At 44.6% G+C, this 23,085-nt stretch overlaps 2 protein-coding genes across 2 annotated transcripts; one reads left to right on the top strand and one right to left on the bottom strand.

The window, feature by feature from the left end:
* The first annotated feature begins 1,333 nt into the window (after window positions 1-1,333).
* smarcad1a (SWI/SNF-related, matrix-associated actin-dependent regulator of chromatin, subfamily a, containing DEAD/H box 1 a) lies at window positions 1,334-18,781 on the top strand. Its single transcript, XM_042100270.1, has 23 exons — window positions 1,334-1,820; window positions 2,487-2,583; window positions 2,719-2,875; window positions 2,981-3,047; window positions 3,159-3,265; window positions 3,631-3,771; window positions 4,044-4,122; window positions 4,545-5,026; window positions 7,085-7,281; window positions 9,120-9,210; window positions 9,471-9,570; window positions 9,956-10,015; window positions 10,151-10,226; window positions 10,908-11,043; window positions 11,572-11,703; window positions 13,766-13,858; window positions 14,643-14,760; window positions 15,580-15,695; window positions 16,372-16,560; window positions 17,678-17,796; window positions 17,911-18,093; window positions 18,298-18,407; window positions 18,596-18,781. The coding sequence occupies exons 1-23, from the start codon at window positions 1,691-1,693 to the stop codon at window positions 18,655-18,657; spliced, it is 3,042 nt and encodes a 1,013-aa protein (XP_041956204.1). The 5' UTR covers window positions 1,334-1,690; the 3' UTR covers window positions 18,658-18,781.
* Window positions 18,782-19,659: 878 nt separating this feature from the next.
* prf1.5 (perforin 1.5) lies at window positions 19,660-22,931 on the bottom strand. The gene is made up of 3 exons (XM_042100302.1): window positions 22,612-22,931; window positions 21,641-22,192; window positions 19,660-20,984 (listed from the first exon to the last, which is right to left on the bottom strand). Exons 2-3 carry the CDS (start codon window positions 22,165-22,167, stop codon window positions 19,964-19,966), a joined length of 1,548 nt encoding a protein of 515 aa, XP_041956236.1. The 5' UTR covers window positions 22,168-22,192; window positions 22,612-22,931; the 3' UTR covers window positions 19,660-19,963.
* Window positions 22,932-23,085: the final 154 nt, after the last annotated feature.

Genomic DNA, 23,085 nt, shown 5'->3' with positions numbered 1-23,085 from the left:
TTATAAATAAAATAATGATAAAATAAATATTAATACAAATTATAAAACAAATGAAAAGCATAAAAACAGGTATGTGTGTGTTTCACACCAAATAAAAATATTTTCCTCTCATAACTTTTTTAAACCTGGCAAACTATAGGCGTCAGGGTTAAGAAAGCAACATCATTGGATTTTTATATCAACATTTCAAAAGGCCATGGCTTGAAAGTGGTCAGAGATAAAGTCCTACTGTAAATGTAAAAATCTTTGAGTAAAACAAAAGTTTATGAAGAGGGTAAATTTACCCATCTAATTTGCCACTGGATGGCAAGCACCTCAAATTATGCACCTTTCAATAAATACTGGATGAACATATTTGAGCAGGTTTACTTTACTTTTTTCATATTACCCACATAACAAATTAACAGGAAAACACCTAAGATGTATACCAACACCTAAGATGTATATGGTTTCTAAACCACAAGGCCTACAATAAAGTAGCCTATTCTGGTTAAATCAGTTCCTATCGCGGGTAATCTGAGTACCCAGAAGTTCGCATCATATTGCGGGTGACTTTGTAGTTTAGAGCCCTATTTCTACTAGCCCTGCTGTCTGTACCACATCCATTACGGACACTATCATCACGATTACCACTGCAACCTCCAAGCTATGTTGGGCAGAGGGTCGAAATAAGCATGCTAGGCCTATGCTTAGTGGACACCGTCGTATACACGCAGACGCACCTCCATTCAATAGACGATCGATCATAATCTCCAAAAGGATATTCTCCTTCAGATTTAGAATAGGTGAATAACATAGCCTACCTAAGACTTCATCACACGTAAACGTTTTTCAACATTTGGTGTAGGCCTATTTCTGCTTAATTTCTGCTTCAATTTATGCAACACTGTGGCCTGCATCGCTTCCGCGTCATTACAAATGCACGTCTTTGTGTTTCTTCGTGTAATACAAGTATTTCCTGAAAACTTTGCGCAGAGATTTTGGGTTTGAATGAAGCTCTGGATGTCTAGCACATAGTGGAGCAGAGTAGGCCTACACATGAGATTTGACTTGGAACTATCGTCTATTTTAATCAGTATCGTTGTTTGTCACAATTAAAAAGTCTCAAGGGCCGGATTACATTATTATTTTGACATACGTCGCGGGCCGGAATTGGGCCGGACGCGGGCCGGGTGTTTGAGACCCCTGCTCTAGTCTTATCACAGATAGGGGAGAAAATCACATAGCCCTATTGTTGACCGTCGGTATGTACACGCCCCCTTTTCATCTTTGCGTGTAGCCTGCATTTCTATTGGGTTTTACATCTAAGGATGCTGCACTCTGTCGAATAGGAAACACCGACAGGACGCTCTCTCCGTGTGGCGGGAAAGGCCGTCAACCTTACTTGCTCTGGTGACCTGTGCTGTACCAGAGCCCGTCTGTGGACAGTCTCTGTGTGTACTTTTGTGAAATTGTGATGTTTGTCTGTATTGGATCAACACGCATCGCTATATAGGCTACCTTGGCTAAATGTACTGAAACCAAGCTAATGATTTCGCTAACGTGGGACTGCGTGCAACATTTGTGATTCCCGTTACGCTTCAGATTGAAACAAAGTGGCATTTCTCAAGGGAACAAAGGGAGCTAGCTAGCTAACGTTAGCCGGCTCGATATAGCTCAAAAACCGGCTAGTTAACCCAGCTGCACAAGAATGAGTTTATTTAACTTGGACAGGTTCCGTTTCAAAGGGGATGAAGGAACAAATTCTACCCCGAAGTTAAAGAAATCAGAGGTATCAAGTGACTCGGCGAGCCCCAGTTCGGATAAAGAGAACAAACCAAGTAAGAATACCTGCTACCATTACCTAACCAAAAGCCATTAACGTTACAGTTAGCACTGCACTGAACTGTATAAGCTTGCTGCTCTCTTTTCCATCTGAAATTGGCTAGGCTAACGTTACTGTTTTTATTAGCTTGCTAGTAGTATCTGGTCTAAGTTAGCTTGTCTTGGACTTGTCTGTTGTCAATTTGTCTAAAATATCTAACGTTTACTTTCATACATTGACAAGTTGATCAGTTATTGGCATACCACTCATTGGGTTATGCGTACCCATAGCTTTGAAAGTGTTGTGTGTAAGCGTAGATTGCTGCCTCGGCCTCAGCTAACATTACTTTCTAGCCAGCTAACTTCATCAGTAGTTTAACAGTGTAACGTTAATTGCTCCATGAAGTGACACATGCTGTATGGAGTCAATGTTCTGTGCTGTGCATGACTGTGATGACTGAAACATTAACTAAGCTAGCTATTTTTGCAGTAGCTTACATTTTAGGGACTGCTAACAGATAGCTTCTTGTAGCTGGCCAGCCATGATGGCTAAGATTGCTTGTTTCCTCAAAACCCTGAATCAGAATCCCTGCCATGTCATGAAATCTCAGAGCTTAGTCTCGTGTATTGTGCCACACTGAATGCCTGTTCTGTAACCTCTCTGTCTTCATTCTGTCATTCAGAAACCACCAAACAAGATCACAAACTTGCCTCTAAGAAACCATTGAAGAATAAAGTCGAAGGTGGTGATTCTGATGAGGACATTCTCCAGAATGGAATGTAAGAGAGCAATGTTCTATGCAGACTTGAGATTCTGTTTGTTTACTGTAATTGTACATGCATGGAAGAAGAAGCAGAGAGAAGTTTTGAGTGACGTGCACTTGAAAGGTGATCAGTGTTGATGCTTATTGACAGATTACCTCAGAGAAAAGCAAAGCTTTACAAGACAGAAATGACTGAGCATTCAGATGACGACGATGATGACGGCCACGACAAGGTCGATGATGAGGATCAGAAGATCGAGACACTGCAAGAGATGTTTCCTCAGAGGCACCGGAGTCAGCTGCTAGAGGTAGTTAACATGTAGCCTTTATGTTTAAAACTGTGCAGAAATTCTTCAGAACACCACATTTTTTCCCCCTGTAGCCATTTAACACCTGTCTTTGCTTTCTCACAGTTAATCAGATGCACAGGCACTTTAGAGGGAGCAGTGGCACTTTGTTTGATGCAGTATGGAGACAGAGGTATGGTGTCTGTCAAAGGGTTCTTAGGACTTTCTGAAAGTTAAACTTAATTTATCATTATGAGTTATATACACTACACCCTGTTGTATAATGCTCATTCTTTCTGACCAGCTGCATCAAGGCAAAGAAAGAGGGATGTCCTCAGTGAGGATGATGATGATGTTGAGAAGGATGAGGATGATTTGTCAAACCCAGCAAAGAAGAGACGTGCTGAAGTGGTAAGAGACTGCAACTGGATCAACAGAAGCTCTGTTTTTAAGCTCCTGGTAGCTCAGTACTTAGCTCCTGGTGGGCACAGATGACTGAATGCATGCCACGTGTTGTTTTAATATTTTACCTGAATCACTTTACTGTGCTGGATGCTTTTGTAAACATGTGAAAAGCTGTTTGGAAGTGCAGGAATTAATGAAGAATGAGTGTGCAATATTTAGCCCCAGTTACCTTTTGAAATCTTGGAACTGCCATAGCTAGGCAAAATATAAGTTGTCCCAGTCTGCACACAGTAAGTTTTCTTTCCAGTTTCATTCGGTCATTGCATAATTCCTTTTGAGTCGTGTTAACAGTGCTTTCTCTCCTCATGCAGCCTGAGGATTCCCAAGAATCTGATGAGTCGGAATCGGAGGACTTGGTAGATTCAGAGGATGAGTCATTTGAGCCAAACCGGGAGAAGCAGGAGCGTCTGGTGCAGAGGCTGAAGAAGAAGCTTCCGGACCAGGACAAGGAGGTAAGGCCTCGAGACCTATTATATTCAATACCCATGTCATCAAGATCATGAGCAAACTTATTTCCCTTTCAATATGGTCAATGGTTCAGTTTGCTTTGCTTTCACTCCTTTATCAGCACTGGTACAGTACTGTATGATAACAGATAACAAGCTCATGGATTCAGATCCAGTTGAGCAGAAGTTCAGTGGAGCATGTGTGGCTTTACTGTGCTGAAGGCAATTTGAGCAATGGTCCGAATGATGGGAGGTAAATGATGTCTGTTGCTTTGCAGTTGCTCAGGGATGTTTTGCAGGAGCATGACTGGCACTATGAGGATGCTCTGGGAGCACTGCGCATGTTCGCTGATTCAGGTGAGGGAACTTACCATGCCTCTGACTTAGTTATACGGCCAGGAACAGGTCTGGTTTAACCTCATGTTGTTGCTGGGCAGTGCTGAAGGTCTGTGGGCTGCAGTGCTAGTGCTCTGCCATGACCAACACCCTTTTCAAATGTATAAATAATTTTTACTGGAGTGACCAAATTGTCTTCAGTCTGTTGAGAAGTTAACATTCTGCTTGGTCAGAAGTTTAAATAAGCCAAGTCCCTGTTGCCATGGAAACTCAAACCAAAGAGAATGGTTGTCTTCATATTTTGCTTTGGTCTGGGTGACTAATGAGTCTTGGATTCCCTTTTAGACAAGCTGTCTACATGGCCACTGATACCACACAAAATAATTGCGGTCTCAAGATCACAGATGGTTGTTTATAGTTGTTTCTGTTTTTCATGTCAATAGGACACTCCAACTCTTCAAAAAAGAAGTCAAGCCAACCAAAGACCTCCAGCTCCTCAAAGGCAAAGAAAGGCAGCAGTGAACAGAAAAACTCCAGCACACCCTCCCTCTCCGGTTGGGTGGTGAAGATCCCCAGTGCCTCGGTGGCCGCCAAGGCCAAACAGGGCGAGAGCAGCAAGGCCAAAGACAGCAAGCCAGTGGAGAAGAAGAAGGAGAAGAAGGTCCCCCCAGTACGGAGGAAAGGAGAAGATTCCGAGGATGAAGATGAGGACGAACGTGCACTCAGCAGCGGGGGCGAGGAGAATGACCTCACGGACGAGTACAACTCGGACGACGAGGCGCCGGTCAACTCGGAGCAGCAGCAGGACATCCTGAAGTTCTTCCAGGAGGCGGCGGCGCACGAGCTCACGCTCATCTCCGGCTGCTCGGCCAAGAGGGCCAATAAGATCATCTCGCTCAGGCCCTTCAACGTCTGGAAAGACCTGGTGGGTTCAGTGTGTGCGTGCTGAGTGAGAATGTGAATTTCAACCGACTTGATAAAATTCCATTAAGATTGTATAAGAATGCAAACTTCAGCCATTTTTGAGGACTTTTCCTATTGTGAAGACTTTTCCTTTAGTCTTTTGTTTGGTCTGTTGGAGGGTGATCTCATGTACGTATTCCCCACCATCCACTGTGTTGACCTGCAGCTTATTGACAGCTGGTTGATTATGTACAGATATTTTGGGAGGTGCGCCACATTTAGTGACATGCTGCTTTTGATGAACAGCTCAGCTCATTATGCTGCCCTGTAATTTAAAGCACAGACTTAGTCAGTTTGGCTCTCTCTCTCTCTCTCTCTCTCTCACATCTCTCAGATGTTCATCCTACGCTCAGTGAAAGCGGGAGAATAATCATACAGGTCCGTACATGGGCATATGATGTGTTTTTGGTTGTGTGATAGAATGCTTTCTGAGCAATATGCACGGCCATGGAGATGTTTTAAAATATTTTAAAAACAGTGTAGCGTTTCTTTGCCGCATGCTCTACTGGGTGCCTTTGATAAGGAAAGGGAAAAGCCTTCTGCCTTTGTTCTCGGCTTTCAATGTGCTGGCAAACAGATTGCGCTGTGATGCTGTCTGCCCTCCGACAGAAAGCTTCTTTATCTGCTCTCTGCGTTTGGAGTGATCTACATCTTTTTTCGCTAACCCCCCCCGACAGTCCCAAAAGGATTTACCTGAAGAGGGAGAGAAAAGGTGTGTTAGGCGGAGTGCTGCTGGTCAGAGTGCCGTCAGGCAGCTGTTGGAGAGAGAGGGGAGCTGTTTGACTTTCCCCTCGTACCTCTCTAGGCAAACAGCGATTTCTTTTTCTTCTCAACTGCAGAGTGGCACAGGTGTGCCATTGTGGGCCGTCAGCAGGATCTGACTGCTGCTGTCGCCTTTTCATCAGTATGGTGTACTTCACCTGTGTGTGTGTGTGTGTGTGTGTGTGTTAGTGTGTTAGTTAGAGCAAACACTTAGGCCTAACTTTGGAGCCAGAGGAATTTCGCTCACTGCAACAGGCAGAGCTCTTGTCTCCGTCTTGCATTTCTAAAGGAGCTTGTGGAAATTGGATAGATTTCAAGGTTTTTTTTTACGTGTATTTGCCACAGGGGTGGAATTACATAAAGAATAAGATTGTTTATATGACCTTTTAGCTTTTATCCCTATTATCTCTTTGACACCATCCTTGATGTGTTGGTGAAATGCCTTTATTTATTGTGCTAATATTTATTCACACATTTGGTGCAGTGTAGATGGAAGATTAGAAAATGGAAAACGTCAGGTTGTCCTATCTGAAGTGTGCCATTCCACTGATGGGTGGGAATGATGAATAACATCTCATGTTAACAGTGCGGCCTCACTGAGGTGGCGTGTTAAAAGGTGGGTGTGGTGGTGTCTGTGAGAGATTGATAAAGATTTGTGTGTGATAGAACGCAAGGGTTCATTTGAATGTGTTGGGTTTTGGTTTGGGTTTATGTTGGGTTTTCATGAAGATAAATCAAATGTGGTTTTTGGCAGGCTTTTACTTTCATTGAAACACACTGGTCTGTAGGCATGAACTAGCCTAATTGATTTGTGGTATCAATTGGCTCTCAAAACGGCAGCAGATTGCAAGCTTGTGAAGGGTTTGAGAGGGTTTTTTGTTAGGTCTTGCACAAAGAGAAAGCTTTAGGTTTAGCGGAGTCAGTATGGGGAAAACCCCAGACAGCCCATTTTATTTAGCATGTATCAGTGTATTTCTTATCTTCATGTTTGTATTCATATCCCTGATTTCCCATGATTTTCTGGTGCCCAAGCTTTGCCTTGGTGTATGCTTTAACAGTTTTAGTGTGTGTGTGCGCGCGTCAGAGTAGATCTGTCCTCTCTTCATGAGGCCCTGTTTGCGTGCGTGTTGCTTTCATTAGATGTTCACTTTTAATGTCTTGTTACGTATGTTATAGTCTGCCGCTTGAGCTTTGCATTGGTTAGTGTTGTTTGTTTAATACGTGTTTGTGTTTGTGTGTGTGTGTGTCCGTCCTCCAGGAGGCCATGTTTGACCGGGACAACGGCCTGTCTGCGGATCTGCTGGTGGGCTGCCGCGTGGTGCTGAAGGAGAGGCAGGTGGTGCAGCAGCTCATGGGCAAGTGCGAGGGCATCGCCCGCAAGATGTTCAAGGACGTGACCGCCCTCATCGAGCAGGGCACCGGCTCCACCAAGCAGCCCGCCATCCTGAACAGCAGGTGAGCCCACGCAGCCCCCCTCTCCTTCACGCCACCTGAGCACAGAAGGGCTGGGGGCTTAGAGAGAGAGAGAGAGAGAGATGGGGCAGGGAGGGAGGGAGAGAGAAGGAGAGGGAGAAATAGAGGGTGGGTATGAGAGAGAGAGAGAGAAAGAGAGAGGGTGGATGTGTGAGAGAGAAAGTGGGTGTGAGGGAGGGAGGGAGGGAGAGAAGGTGGGTGGGTGGGTAAGAGGGAGAGAGACAGAGAGCGAGCGCTGATCTGCTTCAAGAGGCAGGGAAACCAAGGAGCATGTGGTGGCCTTTTTTAAATGAGACTTTGAGGAATTGAAAAGATGGGGGACCTTGGCAGGCCTGGAGAAGAATGATAAGTTGATCCTGAAAAGTATGGATTCCCAGCACATATACTGGAAAAATACTGGATATTGACAATACTATACAGTAGATGTCGCTATAAATTATCAAAACCTTCAATAAACAATGCTCAAACATACAGTATAAATGTATATATGCATAAAATTACTATTTGGTAATGCACCCTAATTATTGTATTTTAAACCAGGTCATAACAAATGGGGAGTGGCCAGCAGCCAGACCAACGGATACCTTGTCTTAGCTGAATTAGTGAAGCTAAGCAGGTGTGGGCCTGGTTAGTACTTGGATGGGAGACCTCCTTGGAAAACTAGGTTGCTGCTGGAAGTGGTGTTGATGGGTGGTCAGTAGGTGGCACTCTTCCCTCTGACCAAATAGATCGATCCCAATGCCCCAGTGCAGTGATGGGGGCACTGCACTGTAGGAGATGCCGTCCTTCGGATGAGACGTTAAACCGAGCTCCTGACTCACTGTGGTCATTAAAGATCCCATGGCACTTATCGTAAAGAGTAGGGGATTCCCCGGTGTCCTGGCTTAATTTCCAACCTGGCTCATTCAATCTGGCCCCCTAATCATCCCCCACTGTAATTGGCTCATTCACTCCCTTACTCTCCACCTCAAGCTGGTGTGTGGTGAGCGTTCTGGCACATAATGGCTGCCGTGCATCACCCAGGTGGGTGCTACACATTGGTGGTGGTTAGTGAGGTCCCCCTTTCCATGTGAAGCGCTTTGAATGTTGAGAAAAGCGCTAAATGTAACGTGTGTTGTTGAGTGGCACGACGAAATGAGTCCAGTTCAACAAAATAAAAAAATTGGTTTAGGTTGCTGTTTCTTCTCCTAAATCCTAGACATTTTCTTCAGAATAATTATTAATGATGACTTCTTGAAGAGGCCAAAAGCCATAACACGAATTTATCAGACCAAAGAAAACGGAAACTTTCCTGTCCTCACACAGCAAGCATCTGAACGAGGAAGAAAAATGTCAACTTTTTTATCCAAACTTTAATGAGCAGCCTACACATTTGGCCTTCAAAATCATATTTCTTGGTGGTTTTACAGTAAGATACGTCAATGAGTGAGTGATAAGAGGTTAAGGAATGTGTTTGTGGTGGTGAAATTAGGAAATATAATTTAGTCATTTTTCGACCCTCTCTGCATTCAAAACGCTATATCTCAAAATGGATTTCCATGACCTTGGACTCATTTGGTCGTGGCAAATGACAAATCGCCTTTACAAAGTAAGAATATGTGAAAAAGGTTTCATGAGGTGTGGACAGCTCTAGTGTTGTCCATGGTGAGGGCATTAACCCTGGAAGAATAAGCAACTCTAGTCATGGCCCACAGCTGACCTGGAAGCTCCACTCTTAGCCACTACCTTTACTTCTGGAAGTCAGTTTTGTTATCTGATTGTGCTGTTCCTGCTTTTTTTCTTATTTATGTGTGTGTGGCTGTTCCATTGGGTCCCATCAGTTTAAGGTTGCAATCCTATCAGCTCATCGGAGTGAAGTGGCTCACACTATTAAACCAACACAAGCTGAGTGGCATCCTCGCTGATGAGATGGTGAGTGGTAAAGAAAAGACAGTAATTCATTTATTCATCCATCCATCCATCCATCCATCCATCCATCCATCCACCCACCCACGCCTCACCCCACCCCACCCAATCCATTTCAGCAGGTGTCATGACATAAACACTGTATACGTGATGGTACAGTAGTCCTTGAACCTTTCTGTACATAAAGTGGTTGATATAACAGGCTTATCTCTCTCTCTTTTTCTCTCTCTCTCTCTCTCTCCCTCTCTCCCTCTCTCCCTCTCCAGGGCCTAGGGAAGACTGTCCAGGCTATAGCTTTCCTGGCCCACCTTTACCAGCAGGGCATAACCGGCCCTCATCTCATCACTGTGCCCTCCTCCACGCTAGGTACGAGACCTCACACCCACAGCCTGAGAACAAGGGAGCACTTTGACATTTACCTTTTATTAAATTGGCAGACGCTTGCGTGTCCAGACTGACTGACTGTCGCATAAATGTAAAATTTGTGTGCGGTAAAAGGCTGCCCAGCAGCTGCTGGGGGTTCTTGTGTGAATAACTTACACGAACGATCTGGCAGCGCTTCAGATTGTGCACTTTCAGTATGTGAGGTCAGTGCAGCATGAGAATTTTTATTACTCTGGATATTGAGTTGCTGGGAGGCTAGTGCTAAGGGCTTATTTAAGTGCAGCTATTTGGGACAGCGTGAGCATCCCTCAGTAGATGTTGCCGATGATGCTGATGTTGTTGATGTTGATGCGGATGTTTTTATCAGATAACTGGGTCCGTGAGCTGAAAGTGTGGTGCCCTACTCTGAAGGTGCTGGTCTATTGTGGTGAGTTTGGGACACTGTTGTGGGCACATATATTTCTGAAATAAAATTTCCAAACTAAGTTTAATATGTGGCAGTGTGTTGTCCTTTGCAATAAGGTCACATCATTTTGTGTGTCTGTGTGTGTCTTTGTTTCAGGCTCTATAGACGACCGCAAATACCTGCGCCGTGACATTCTCGACGGGCAGGTGGACTTCAATGTCATTGTATGCACGTGAGTAATAATCACCCTTTGGGCTTAGCCCCCCCCCCCCACACATTACAGCTGCCTCCCACCTTCCATTGTTCTATTTCTGGTCTCTCTCTCTCTCTCTCTCTCTCTCTCTCTCTCTCTCTCTCTCTCTCTCTCTCTCTCTCTCTCTCTCTCTCTCTCTCTCTCTCTCTCTCTCCTTCTCTCCTCCACCATTGCTTTGGCTGTTGCATCCACTCCCCTATCCCATCTGCTGAAGTGCCACAGTGCCCTCCGGTGACCAGAAACAGAACTGCAGGCTCTTGTTGTAGCCCTACCTGCCCTCACAGGGGCTCCCTAGTCCCAGTGGCAGCTTGCGCATCTGGAAAGCACTTGACTGAATGTGCTGATTAATCATCTCCTAATGATAATTGATTGCTACGTGCTGTCAATCACCGAGCAATCAGAGCCAGGCATCTGTCGCTATTCATCAATCCCTTACGTGATTGGCCCATGGGATGATACCCCGCTGAATAGATGTTCCTCTAGAATCTAAGCTCTGCGATTGTTAACTCTCTTGTCTACAACAAATGCAGTTTGAGCACATATATGAACATTCAGAATATTGTTCATAAACTTGTTCATATTCTTACACACATCTGCATTGCATGGTGTGGGTGTGTGTGCACATGCCTGATGGTACATGTGCTCTGTACCCTCACTCAGGTATCGCTCAACACTGGGAACTGACTTTGACCGCAGCCTGTTTCGTAAGCTGAAGCTGAAGTACGCCATCTTTGACGAAGGTCACATGCTGAAGAACATGAGTTCTCAACGCTACCGCTGTCTCATGGCTATCAACGTGAGTGCTGCACCGATGATGATGATTATGGTGATGATGATATTGGTGGTGGTGGTGGTGGTGGTGGTGATGATGATGGTGATGATGATATTGGTGGTGGTGGTGGTGGTGGTGGTGATGATGATGATGATGATGATGATGATGATGATGATGATGATGATGGTGGTGATGATGATGATGGTGGTGGTGATGATTGATGATAAGGATTATAATAAAAGGAAGTTGAAAATCCAATCCTCGTAAGCTATGTCTGTGCAACCAAAGCCGCACACAGCAGTGGACCTTCCAGACCCGGACAGGGCTGCTCGATGTCGATAGATAGATAGATAGATACTTTATTTATCTTTAGGGGAAATTCAATTTACATACTCTATTTACCCCCCCATCCCCCTCTCCCCAATGGTCACACCACCCCAAGAAAAGCTGGTTTGCTTTCTAGTTAGAAATGTGTGATGATGGTGATGATGACTCAGTAACCTAACTACAGCATGGATTATACATCTCCTGTGCTTTTCCCCTCCTGTCCAGGCCGAGCGCAGACTGCTGCTGACGGGCACCCCAGTGCAGAACAACCTGCTGGAGCTCATGTCTCTGCTCAACTTCATCATGCCCTCCATGTTCTCCAGCAGCACCAGCCAGATTGCCAGGATGTTCTCCAAAGTGAGTGTGTGCTCTATGGGGGAAGATGGAGATGTTCTCCACTGTGTGTGTGCTAAGGGGAATGGAGATGTTATCCACTGTGAGTGTGCTCTATGGGGGAAGATGGGGATGTTATCCAATGTGTGTGTGCTAAGGGAGGAGATGGAGATGTTCTCCAAAGTGAGTGTGTGCTCTATGGGGGAAGATGAAGATGTTGTCCACTGTGAGTGTGCTCTGTGGGGCAAGATGGAGATGTTCTCAACTGTGAGTGTGCTCTATGGGGCAAGATGGAGATGTTGTCCACTGTGAGTGTGCTCTATGGGGCAAGATGGAGATGTTGTCCACTGTGAGTGCGTGCTGTAGGGGGAGTTGGAGATGGAATGTTCTGGGGATGTGGGTGAAAAAGGGTGTCTTGAATTGAGGACAAAGAGCAAGTCTGGCCCTACTCAAGGAGGAGTTGGACAGGAGACTGAAGCCAAAAGATGGCCTGCAGTCCTTTTGGTGCTGGTTTCCTGTTAAAGATTAAGCCTATAGCCCTGGACTGAAATAGAAAGTCAGTGGAGATGTCTCTGTCAGGAAAAAGTCTCAGACTTTAATTGCCATATTCCATGTATTGGAGACCAGGGGCCGTATTCACAAAGCCGCCTTAAGACAAAAAACGTCTTAAGTGGTGCTTTCTTATCTTTTGTCTTAAGAACAAATTTAAGAAGATTTGATATTCATGAATAAAGTTCTTATGTTTTTTCTTAATTTTCTTCTTAAGATGTTTCCTAAGAAAACACTTAAGAACAAATGAGATTCTTGAAAACAAAGTTCTTACATTTCTTCTCAATTTTCCTTGTAACTTTAAGACAACCCTGCACCTGTCTTAAAAATGTTACAGTGTAAAGTTGAGCCTCTTAAAGTCATTTATATAAACACATTTAAACGTTTTAGACAGCTCGTTTAAAATATCAGTCTTTATTATGTGTACTTACAATATATAAGCTTACCATTTATTGCTAATTTTAACTTACTGCTATTGTTTTCGGTAAGCCCTCTGTCTACTGAAAACTGGCATAACCGAAGGGTGGCAGCATGTGACGCACATCGACGTCAGCGTTTAGAACATGTTTCTCTAGAAAATACGGCCATTTCCATGGACCTTGTTTCTTAAACACAAGGTCCATGGAAATGGCCGTATTTTCTAGTAAAAACCATGGTAAAAAACTGCATAACGCAAGCTAACGCGAGTGCTGTTGAAGGCATGGCTTTCCCCCCTTAGCAACAGTTGCTACTTGTAAACAAAACTAACGTTACGTTTGTAGCAGATATCGTTAGTCCGATTCAAATGGCACTTTATACAGTCTATGAATGGCACTGAATGGTGTGTGTCATTGAAACGTGGTTTCATCGTTTTAAACTAGGTATGGGTAACGTTAACACTGTTGATAAATGATGCAGGCCTTTCTTATCTAAGAAGTTCTTAAGTGAGAAAACAAGAAGTTCCTAAGAAATACGACAGTTCTTAAGAAAATATTGGTGAATAGCATTTAAGAACATTCTTAAGGACTTTACTCTTAAGGAATCTACTTAAGATTTATCTTAAGATTTGTTTCGTTAATATGGCCCCAGGCCTCTGGGGAGCTTGACTTACAGAGAAAGCAGTAAGTAGTAAACCTTTTGAAAGAAGAGCCCAATGATTTTGTTTTGCTTGAGGAATGAATCCATAGTGCCCTTCTATTAGGAGTTATACCACTCACTCAGAGGTAGTCATTAAACCATGTATCTGGGATAACCCCCAGGTCATGACTGTGAATTCCAATATGAATGTGTGTCTGTCTGTCCTTTTGACCCTCTTTGTTTCTTTATTTCTCGCTTTCTCCCCTTCCTCTTCCCCCTTGTCGCTCAGTGCAAGTAATAACCTGGAGAGCAAAGCTCAAACAAGCTGAGCCTTCCCAGAATCATGTTTGCTCATTTCCTGTCTGGACATTCCGTTCACACACTCTACCTTTTATCTGTCTTTTTTTTATTATTATTGTTTTTTATTTTGTTCTTGTTTTTGTTTAGTCATTCTCCTGATTTCTTTTTCTGCCTCCCTCAGAAATCAGACGAGGAGAGCAGTTTCCATAAGGACAGGATCGATCAGGCCAAACGCATAATGAAGCCCTTCATCCTGAGGAGGGTCAAAGCCGAGGTGAGCAATGACCCCGCCGGCAGCGCTGCCATCCCCACTGCAGGAAACCACAGCATCACTATGCTGCGACAGCTATGGTGCTGATAAACAAACTGAATTATTACTTTTTATATTAGCATACTACATGCTTTAAAACAATACATTTTCAAACCGAAGTCATCAAAAAGGGACGGTCATGATCCGTAGTGGTACACAATAAAATTAACGGTTGGTAGGTTTTTGGTCATGTCATTTTCTTACATGGTTTCCTAACGATATTAGGGCAGTTAGACAATTAGTTAAAAATAACTTTAAATGCTTGCAACGCTTTCAGTTGTGTAGTACCATGTCCACTGAGGGGTCCACTGAAGGCGGCATAAGGCAGGGATCACATTGGAAATAATGAAGTGGCAGTGGTAAAGGGAAACACAATGCTCAGGCCATAATAATAATTTAAAGGAAGTTCTATCTCATTCCTAAGTTACACGAAGGGTCTGATTGAACGTGAAATTGTTTGACACTAGCAGAACGGTGGCAATTCAAACAATAGGAAATCTGACCGCTTGCTGCTGGTCAGTGTGATCCCCACCCCACGCCCACTCTTGCTCAGCTCTCTCCCTCTGCACTGAATCGCTCCCAGCAAGCGCAACAAATAGTTGCCGCTTCTGTTCTCTGGCTGGGTCCGGATTGGGCGTATGACGGAGGCGGTGTGGCTGCTGACACGGACGTCAAAATGGAAGTCAACATGCAACGCAGCTGTTCCGCACGCACACTCTCACTCGTTAACTTTCCTTGTCTTCCTCAGGTGCTGAAAGAGCTGCCCCCTAAGGTGGAGCAGGTGGAGGCGTGCCCCATGTCAGCCAAGCAGAAGGACCTCTACACCTCCCTGTTCAACAAGCTCAAACGCTCTGTCCCTGGAGAAAGTAGGTCCCCTGCCTAGTCCAGCACAGTCATTGGGTGTGTTCGAAACGGGAGACAGCTGCCTACTGCCTCCCTCCCTACATAGAGAGCTGTCTCCCTAGACATGACTTTGGAGTAAATGCATCTTTTAAAAATGAGCGTAGCACTCTAGAATCTTTGGTTAACACTACGGTATGACGTTCGCAAAGGCCTGACGTTAAACTAAATTAGCTTACGTAAGCTAGCAGGCTAACGGTATAAATTAGTTTTACGGCCGGCAGATATATCAGACCAGACGCTATTAATGGTTACAACAATGGCATAATCAGATAGTAAATTGTTTATTTCGCATCTCTAATCTACAAATCTAAGCAAAATAAGGTCACACAAATGACATTTTAAACAGATATAGCAGCCATTACCGATGTCATCCGCCATGTTTGTTTACTTTTCACAGCTGTTTCAGACGTTGCCGCAAGGGATTATGGGTAGGAGGGAGCATGAAGTGTGCATCGATGCTACCTCCAAAAATTAGATATCTTAAAAGGCAGCAGAATTTGTTTTTTCGGTTTCGAACCACACTTGCTGCCTTGCTCCCCAGTTAGATATCTTAAAAGGCAGCAACTTTACCCGTTTCGAACACACCCATTGAGTCCCATAGGGCAGCATTCTTACCCCAAATGTACATGTGATGCCTGTGTGTGTGTGTGTGTGTGTGTGTGTGTGTGCCTGTGCCTGCCTCTCCCCTTTATATACTATACTATATACTATACTATACTGTTTGCTGAGTGTTCTCTTAACCGCGTGGTGACCCGGTGTTTATGTGTTTGTCCTCTCCTCAGAGAAAGAGCTGTGTAATGTGATGATGCAGCTGCGCAAGATGGCCAACCACCCGCTGCTCCACCGGCAGTACTATACCACCGAGAAGCTGGCAGCCATGAGCCGGGCCATGCTGAAGGTCAGCGCGCAACTGGCCAGTCCTAGCGCGTTGTGAGATTTGATTCGCTCGTCCAGTTCTGTCTGGTCAGAGTGCAGTCAGTAAGCATTTTCAGTTAAACAGCTGAAATGCTTACGGAGACAGACTGTGGTCTGACCAGATAGAACTGAATGTGCAAATCAGACAGTTAAAAGGATGATGCTTGTGTTATTTGTGTTAGAGCTGTTCCAGACCGGGTGAGTGGCGTGTCAGTTGCTTTGCGGCGGCTTGGCGTTTTCTATGTCTTTGCTTACCAGAAACGTGTCTGACGTGACGTGACGCTGCGCTGGCCTCTCTGCAAGTTCTAACCTGTTAACATGGGAGCCGCAAAAAAAAACGGACACGCCACGCAGCTGTCACGCTCACGCCACGCACCCGGTCTGAAACAGCCTTTAGAATCAAGCGGGGCCACATACAAATGTTACCTCATGTACCCAATACCCAGTAGGCTGCAGTGCCTGTTTGGCACATGGTACTACTTAATTTTCTCTAATGTCATCACAAGTCACACTCTGCTGTGACATGCCACAGACTAAACAGAGTGGGGTGAGGTGGGGGTAGGAGAACTCCCTCACACGTGGATGTGAACTGTTAGTGTTGCATATTGATTCCTCATGTTGTTCAATCAAAAACATGATGAATTTCCTCTGTTGTTCAGGAGCCGACGCACTTTGATGCTGACCCCGTCCTGATCCAGGAGGACATGGAGGCGATGTCGGACTTTGAGCTGCATAACCTTTGTCTGCAGTACCCATCCATCCACAGCCACAAGCTCGACACTGACCTGCTGCTGGACTCGGGAAAATTTGATCGACTCACACAACTACTGGCCTCCCTCAAAGAAAAGGTAACATTAGCATGTACTGTAAAACCCACTCAATTGTTATCTCTCTCTAGCACACACACACACACACACACACACGTGATTATGCTGTTATACCATTGTTTGGGGCCGTATTCACAAAGCTTTTTTTATCTTACCACTAGGAGTGTTCCTGAATCGCACTAAAAGTTTTGAGCTAGTTTGAGTTTTCTCTTAAAACCTATTCACTTAGCCGCTCATACCTACTCTAAGTAAGGAAAAATGACAACTCCTAAGATAAGAGAAGAGCTCCGTTGCTATGGTTGACATCATTACTCATGCACAAGCCTGATTGAAGTGACCACCTTGATTGGCTGATCATTATAACGTGGGAATGATGGCAGAAACCTCCCCTACGATGATGAGTGACAGGTGACCGGTCTTTGCTGGTGAGAATGCGTGTGCCACACAAGTACTGTGAAAGGTGGAAGATGATGAATAAATAGCCTAAATGAATAAAGAGGAAGAAAAAGCTAGTAGCCTAATGAGCACTAAGGATTGATGCAGTATCTTTGCAACATTTTTGAAACTAATCTGTATAAAGACACGTTTGCAAAGAGGAGAAACAATTTGTTTTGATTTACAATGAAACCTTACATTCAGTTTAACTTGTTGACAATGAATGGTTTTGGTTGTTGTTGGCGGCGTTATTGCATCCCTTAGTTACAATGCACAATTATTCTCTCAGGATTGACAGCTCCTGTAGCCGCATGTGCATTCGCCAATGTCGTTGTGAAGTTTAAATGAACTGTCACATTGCGACAGAGTTACAAATTAGTTATCTGATAAGAGTTCAGAATTTGTAAACTGCAGAAATTGTAACAGCAATTTGTCAGAGATAGTTTTGCTTCCAAAATTCAGTCTGCCCACACAACTACTGGCGTCCTTCAAAGAGAAGGTACCACTAGTGTGTACAACCTGCTCTATTGCAGTATTTGTATGTTTGGATCCAAATTTTTGTTGAATATCTCTGTCCCTCCCTCCTTCTCAAGCATTTATTTCCTATACTCGGTCATATTGATCCATTGACCTTACCATTTTTGGCCCCCTAATTTTCCTCATCCTCTTTTGTGTGTTAAAAACTGGACATCTTTGTCCTCAGGGAGACAGAGTGGTGCTCTTCAGCCAGTTCACCATGGTGCTGGACATCGTAGAAGTTCTGCTGAAGCACCTGGACCATCGTTACATCCGGCTGGATGGGTCCACACCTATTGCGGAGAGGTAAGGGGTGCTGAGTTAATCATTACCACACACACACACACACACACACACACACACACACACACACACACACACAGAGACACAGTCAGCAAACCTTTGGTTGTCCTACTCCAGGATTGGGCTCATTGATGATTTCAACAACGACCCTGATATCTTCGTGTTCCTGCTGTCCACCCGTGCTGGGGGACAGGGCATCAACCTCGCGACCGCCAACGTGGTCATCCTCCACGATATCGACTGCAACCCCTACAACGACAAGCAGGCAGAAGACCGCTGCCATCGCATGGGCCAGACCAGGTTGGTGTATGGGGTTTTCAACCCAACCATCAGGACCAGAGACAGAATATCTCAGCCTCTGGCAGCCATGTGGCTCTGCATTTATGCCAAACCTTTGTTTCTCTGGCAGTCCCAGGGTGATTTGTGGTATGAAGTTGTCATCAGTTAAGTGAGGAGTGAAGTGAGGGTGTGTTTATCATTTTCTGGTCCTCTTTTGACCCACAGGCCTGTGACTGTCATTAAGCTGGTCAGCAAAGACTCCATTGAAGATGCCATGCTGCGAGTCGGGCAGGAAAAACTGAAACTTGAAGAGTGTATGATCTCTTCAGACATGGGTAAGCACAGCTCGGGGATTGCATATTTTTCCCCCACTGTTCCAGGCCAGGATAATGGTGGAAGCTGTATAATCATGTAAAATATCAAAGATTGAACCCAGAATGAATTCGCATGGATTTTTTGTAAGTCTGGTGCTTGTGTGACTATATTTTCAGTTGACTGAACTCTGACTCTTTCTCTCCTTTAGGGGAAGAGAGCTCCATGCCTGAAGATATGGCTTTGCTTTTGAAGGTCTCAATGGGCCTTTGAAAGCAGTGATGGTACTGTTACCTCTCCAGACAGGGCTTTTTTTTTTTTTTTCTTTTTTTTTTTAACTGTTTTTAGCTATTGTCTGTGTTTTGTCTTGTACATCTTCATGAAATAAATATAACTTGAAAACTCATAGGCAAGTTACAGTATTCCTTACTACTAGCGGCTTCCGTCTACTACTTATTTTTTATCCCACATCAGAATTATTATTTTTTTTCTAATGGGGCATGTGTATTAATTATAAATATAATTGAGCAACCACTTTTGACGTTTTCATGTAATATTCTACTCATCTCTGGTTGTTTCCAAGGAGACACTTTTCCTTTCAAAGTTAAAGTACTAAAATACTGTCAGACAGTCATTCAGTGGAGGGTTTTTACTAGCATGCATTATGCTCACCACATGACTCATAACTGTAGTGCTCCATGCCACACTGTGGTAAATGTCTGTAATGCTGAAGGAGACTGACCCGCATTAAACTGATTTATGCGGATGGGGATAACTAAAATTCACATGATTGGCCCCATCACTGAAATTGTGACAAAACACAATACTCATGCCCATTATAATATGCTGAATAGACCTATTCAATATAAAAGACACATACCAACCAACATGTAAGGCAGAAAATCAGGCAACCTCCACACTGTCACTTGACAGACTTGTGATTGTGTACTGTGATTACGCACTGTAGATTCAGAAGTTTCTCAGTAAACTTAGGCCTTTAACCTGTCAGACACTAGGAGTACAGGAGCTGAATTTCTGGGATGGCATGTGAGGTATGGAGTATGCAGCCCGCTGCAAACTAGTTTTGCTTACATAAGCATTTCTCAAAATAGTCACAGCGGTAGTTACTGGGTTGTATTCCCCCACACGCTTCTTCCAGGCACATGACTGGAACTGTTCATGGGGCCTGAGTTTTTTTTTTTTTTTTTTTTTCTTTTTCAGTCTTAACCCATAATGTTTGCCTTCAGTGGTCATAAATAAGAAACTGAATAGTGGTGTCTTTCGAAAAGTACAGAATCATTTATTTGAACTTCTTATTTAAAATTTGAAACCCAGGAAATTAAACCAATCCAAACATTTACTTGTTCTCTAAAAATATCACAAAGATTCTGCTGCAGCAACATGGTGCTTTTGTGGGTGAGTCAACATATAACAACCCCCCCCCCCAAAAAAAAAAAAAAAAAAAATTACCATTTCAAAATACAGAAAAACAAAATTAGGAAAAATGTTCTAAACTGTGGTCACAGTTACAGCAGTTACTAAGACTTCACACAGTCACTGACAGTTGACCGAGAGGTTATTACCGTTTGGGAGAATACCTCTCACACCTGTAACCTGTCAGGTGAGCATCGCAAAGGACCGCATAAGAGAAGTATAGCACCCCTTTGTTCAGTTTGCAGCCATGTGTGTGGACCCCACGTTCGGGAATCAGGACGCAGCGCCCGGGCATGTCGTTGTACAGCACATCACTGTCCCACACCTCCACAATCAGCTGGTGGCCCACCTCGATGGAGCCGAAGTTGTAGGTGACGTTCCACGACGGGTTGTTGTCGTTCTCGACAATGTCGGTCTCGCGATACTTACCGTTGTACCAGATCTTGACGAAAGCGTCAGTCTTGGTAAACGTGTCAGCCTTTAACCCTGCCGCTCTCTGGATCTCCACCAGGAGTTTGCCCCTGGCGGTCCTCAAGGGGCAGCAGTTGTGGTCCAGATTTTCGGAGGGGGAGCACTGGCCATTCTTCTGGTCCGCTGGAGCCATGTTCTCCTCTATGTACTCAGAAACGGCACTCTTGAGATTGCCCCTGATGTTCGGATCATCGACCAGGTGGTGCAAGGGGTAGATGGCGTAGGAGACCACATCCGGGTTCTCCTGCAAACTGCTCATCCAGCTACTGTAGGCCTTGCTGGGGCTCTCCTGGAACAGGACGTCCGGGAAGTACTTCTCCCCGCCCAGCACCTCGATCTTGTGGGTCATGAAGCCCTGGTAGAAGCCCATACTCATGTTGTCCTTCAGGATGTCCACGCACTTGTTGGAGAGTGAGGCGTTGGCGGGGAGAAAGCCGAGTGCTAACTTGAGCTCCACGTTCAGGCAGTTCTTGATCTCGGTCTCGGAGAAGCCCTTCAGCGTCGCCAGGCACGTCCGGAAGGCCGTTACCCTTCGCACGCGGCCACCCAGGTGCACGTGGCGGATGTAGTGGGTGCCATACGTGTCGATGGTCCTGCGGTACACTGCTTTGCTCTGGTCGTCATACTGCTTTGGCAGTCGCTTAAGGTGCTTGCTGAACTCGCTGCTGAGCTCTGGGTGATCAGTCACCCTGTAACTGTAAAAAGATGATAAAGAGGATTTATGAATGATAACCATAGATCAGCTCACTCCCCTAAACCAAATAAACATGGCTCTAATAGAATGGTGTCATGCTTTGTTTTGATACTATTTATCCTGGTAGCCCAAACAAAGTGGGATGACTATTGAGCAAAACAACAGTTGTAAACTCTTTCTTGTCACAGCTTATCAGTGCTTTTCAGACACAGTGTGAGAAAGGGTTTGATGTTCTATTGGAGACCTGCTATTGTGAACTGCAATCCCACTCAACCAGGATACTTGAAGCCCTGTGTTCAGAGTGAGATAAGAACCTCTTTGAATATGGTGAAGACTAGTAATAAAACCATTGTTACTACATGTATATGCCATCAGCTGGAAATTGAAAATGAAATCTGGAATATTGTATGTTCTGTGTTATTAATTATTTGTTGTTTAATTTGTATGTAGTGTGTTTTTATTTCATGTAGGCCTATGAATAAATAAATTAATGTGAATATGAATAATTAAAATTAATTCTAATTCCAAATACTCAACTGAGTACGCAGGCTTTTCTTTGTAGTCACTTAAGTTCTGACGTGCATTAGCTGTTATAGCACATCCGCTGATAAGCTACTAGGCCCTTGTTGTAAACACACACGGTGTGTAGGAGCTTACCTGTAGTATGTGCATGTGATTTCATGTAGTGCAAAAGTAGCTTTGTCCACATTGTACTGAGTTCTTGCGAACTTAGCGATGTCTGAACGGCTCCCTCCCAGAAGCACCTTGCCATAGGTGTCCAGGTTCAGGTCAATGCCCCAGTTGTTGTTGATAAGCGCAGTGGAGCTCTTGACAAGGGAGTCGACTGTGTGATGGAGCGCACTGGAGAGCTGCTTGCTGCACCGGCTAAAGGGTCTCCAGTCCAGGACCATGGCGGGTAGCTTCTGCACCTGCCCACCCTGGAAGCGGTTCTCACACAGCGTGCAGGTGCCATTGTCGTTAAGGTGCGTTTTAACGTTGATCAAGTAGGCGCCTTTGCGACGCATTTTAACCACATCAAAGCCCTCTCCTGCAAGGTTGTAACCGGGCACAAACGGCACCTTCTCGCACTCTGCTGGGGTACCGCTCCGGCAGGCAGCGGTGCTTCCCAGAAGTGAAAGAAGAGGGAATATCAGCTTGACCACATACAACTTCAGTCTGGCCATTTTTCCAACCGAGCACGTGTCACAACTAAAACACGAGAAGGATGAAAAAAATAAATAGATGATATTAGCTCGTCACATGGTACATTAGGGCCGTTTTGCAGTTCCTTTCTTAGTTCATTTTGTAACTGTTTCCTGGACCTTAATTACCATAAGACATTGCTGTCAACTCCAGGAAAACTCTGTCCCGTTAGAAAATATATTGAATCTATTTTTTTTTTAAGTAGGTTTATAAGAACAAAATGTACACAACATGCCGCCTAGGCTACCCTATTCAGTAGTGCTGTCTTGATTGTAGAAGAAAAAGCACTATATAGGTCATTTAAAACCAGGGCAGCAGAGTATATTTAACACATTTTTTTTGCAGAAAAATTGCAGACTATGAACATAATAGGCCTACCAGAAAGCTAAAAAGTAGGCTACACTTGTGGAATATCATAGGCCTACCTTAGAACCAGCCACTTCTGAGTTCCTCAGATTTCCAGTTGATGGGAGCAGTTATGTCTCTCACACAAAGCAACTCCCCCAAGGCCAAGTTTCCAAGAAGACAATTATAGCTTTGGATTGGTCCAGCATTTATTTCCTTCCTTCTCAAATCCCAGATTCTCTGTGTCTTGCTCATGAGTGCCTTGCCGTTCTGAAAAGCTCCTCTTTGAGCTGCAGTGTCTCTTGTGTTTGAGGAAGGGCAGGGAGTTTCCCTCTGCCAGGCCCCCTGTCCCTGCGGTCAGACTGTGTTCATCAGGCAAACTGTTTTGTTTTGATGAGAGCCGGGGCCGGACGGCTGCCTCAGCTCCAGCTGTGCTGTGGGGGAGGTTCTCATGAGGCCACAAGAGTGTGTGTGTGTGTGTGTGCACGTGTGCACGTGTGGGTGTGTATTTAACCGAATATGACTAAGCCGAGAGAGGAGAGAAAAAAACATCA

Source organism: Alosa sapidissima, chromosome 8, assembly GCF_018492685.1.
Source record: "Alosa sapidissima isolate fAloSap1 chromosome 8, fAloSap1.pri, whole genome shotgun sequence".
In the NCBI taxonomy this organism is placed as follows: Eukaryota; Metazoa; Chordata; class Actinopteri; order Clupeiformes; family Clupeidae; genus Alosa; species Alosa sapidissima.
The sequence above is the reverse complement of the archived record's forward strand: the minus strand, read 5'-3'. Positions and strand labels throughout refer to the sequence as shown.

Bases quoted from the DNA above. Each gene is read 5' to 3' on its own strand.
- smarcad1a (XM_042100270.1), top strand. From the start codon at position 1,691: ATGAGTTTATTTAACTTGGACAGGTTCCGTTTCAAAGGGGATGAAGGA. The intron at 3,266-3,630 runs GTAAGAGACTGC...CTCCTCATGCAG, and splicing joins AGAAGAGACGTGCTGAAGTG to CCTGAGGATTCCCAAGAATC. The intron at 3,772-4,043 runs GTAAGGCCTCGA...GTTGCTTTGCAG, and splicing joins TTCCGGACCAGGACAAGGAG to TTGCTCAGGGATGTTTTGCA.
- prf1.5 (XM_042100302.1), bottom strand. From the start codon at position 22,167: ATGGCCAGACTGAAGTTGTATGTGGTCAAGCTGATATTCCCTCTTCTT. The intron at 20,985-21,640 runs GTAAGCTCCTAC...ATCTTTTTACAG, and splicing joins ATCACATGCACATACTACAG to TTACAGGGTGACTGATCACC.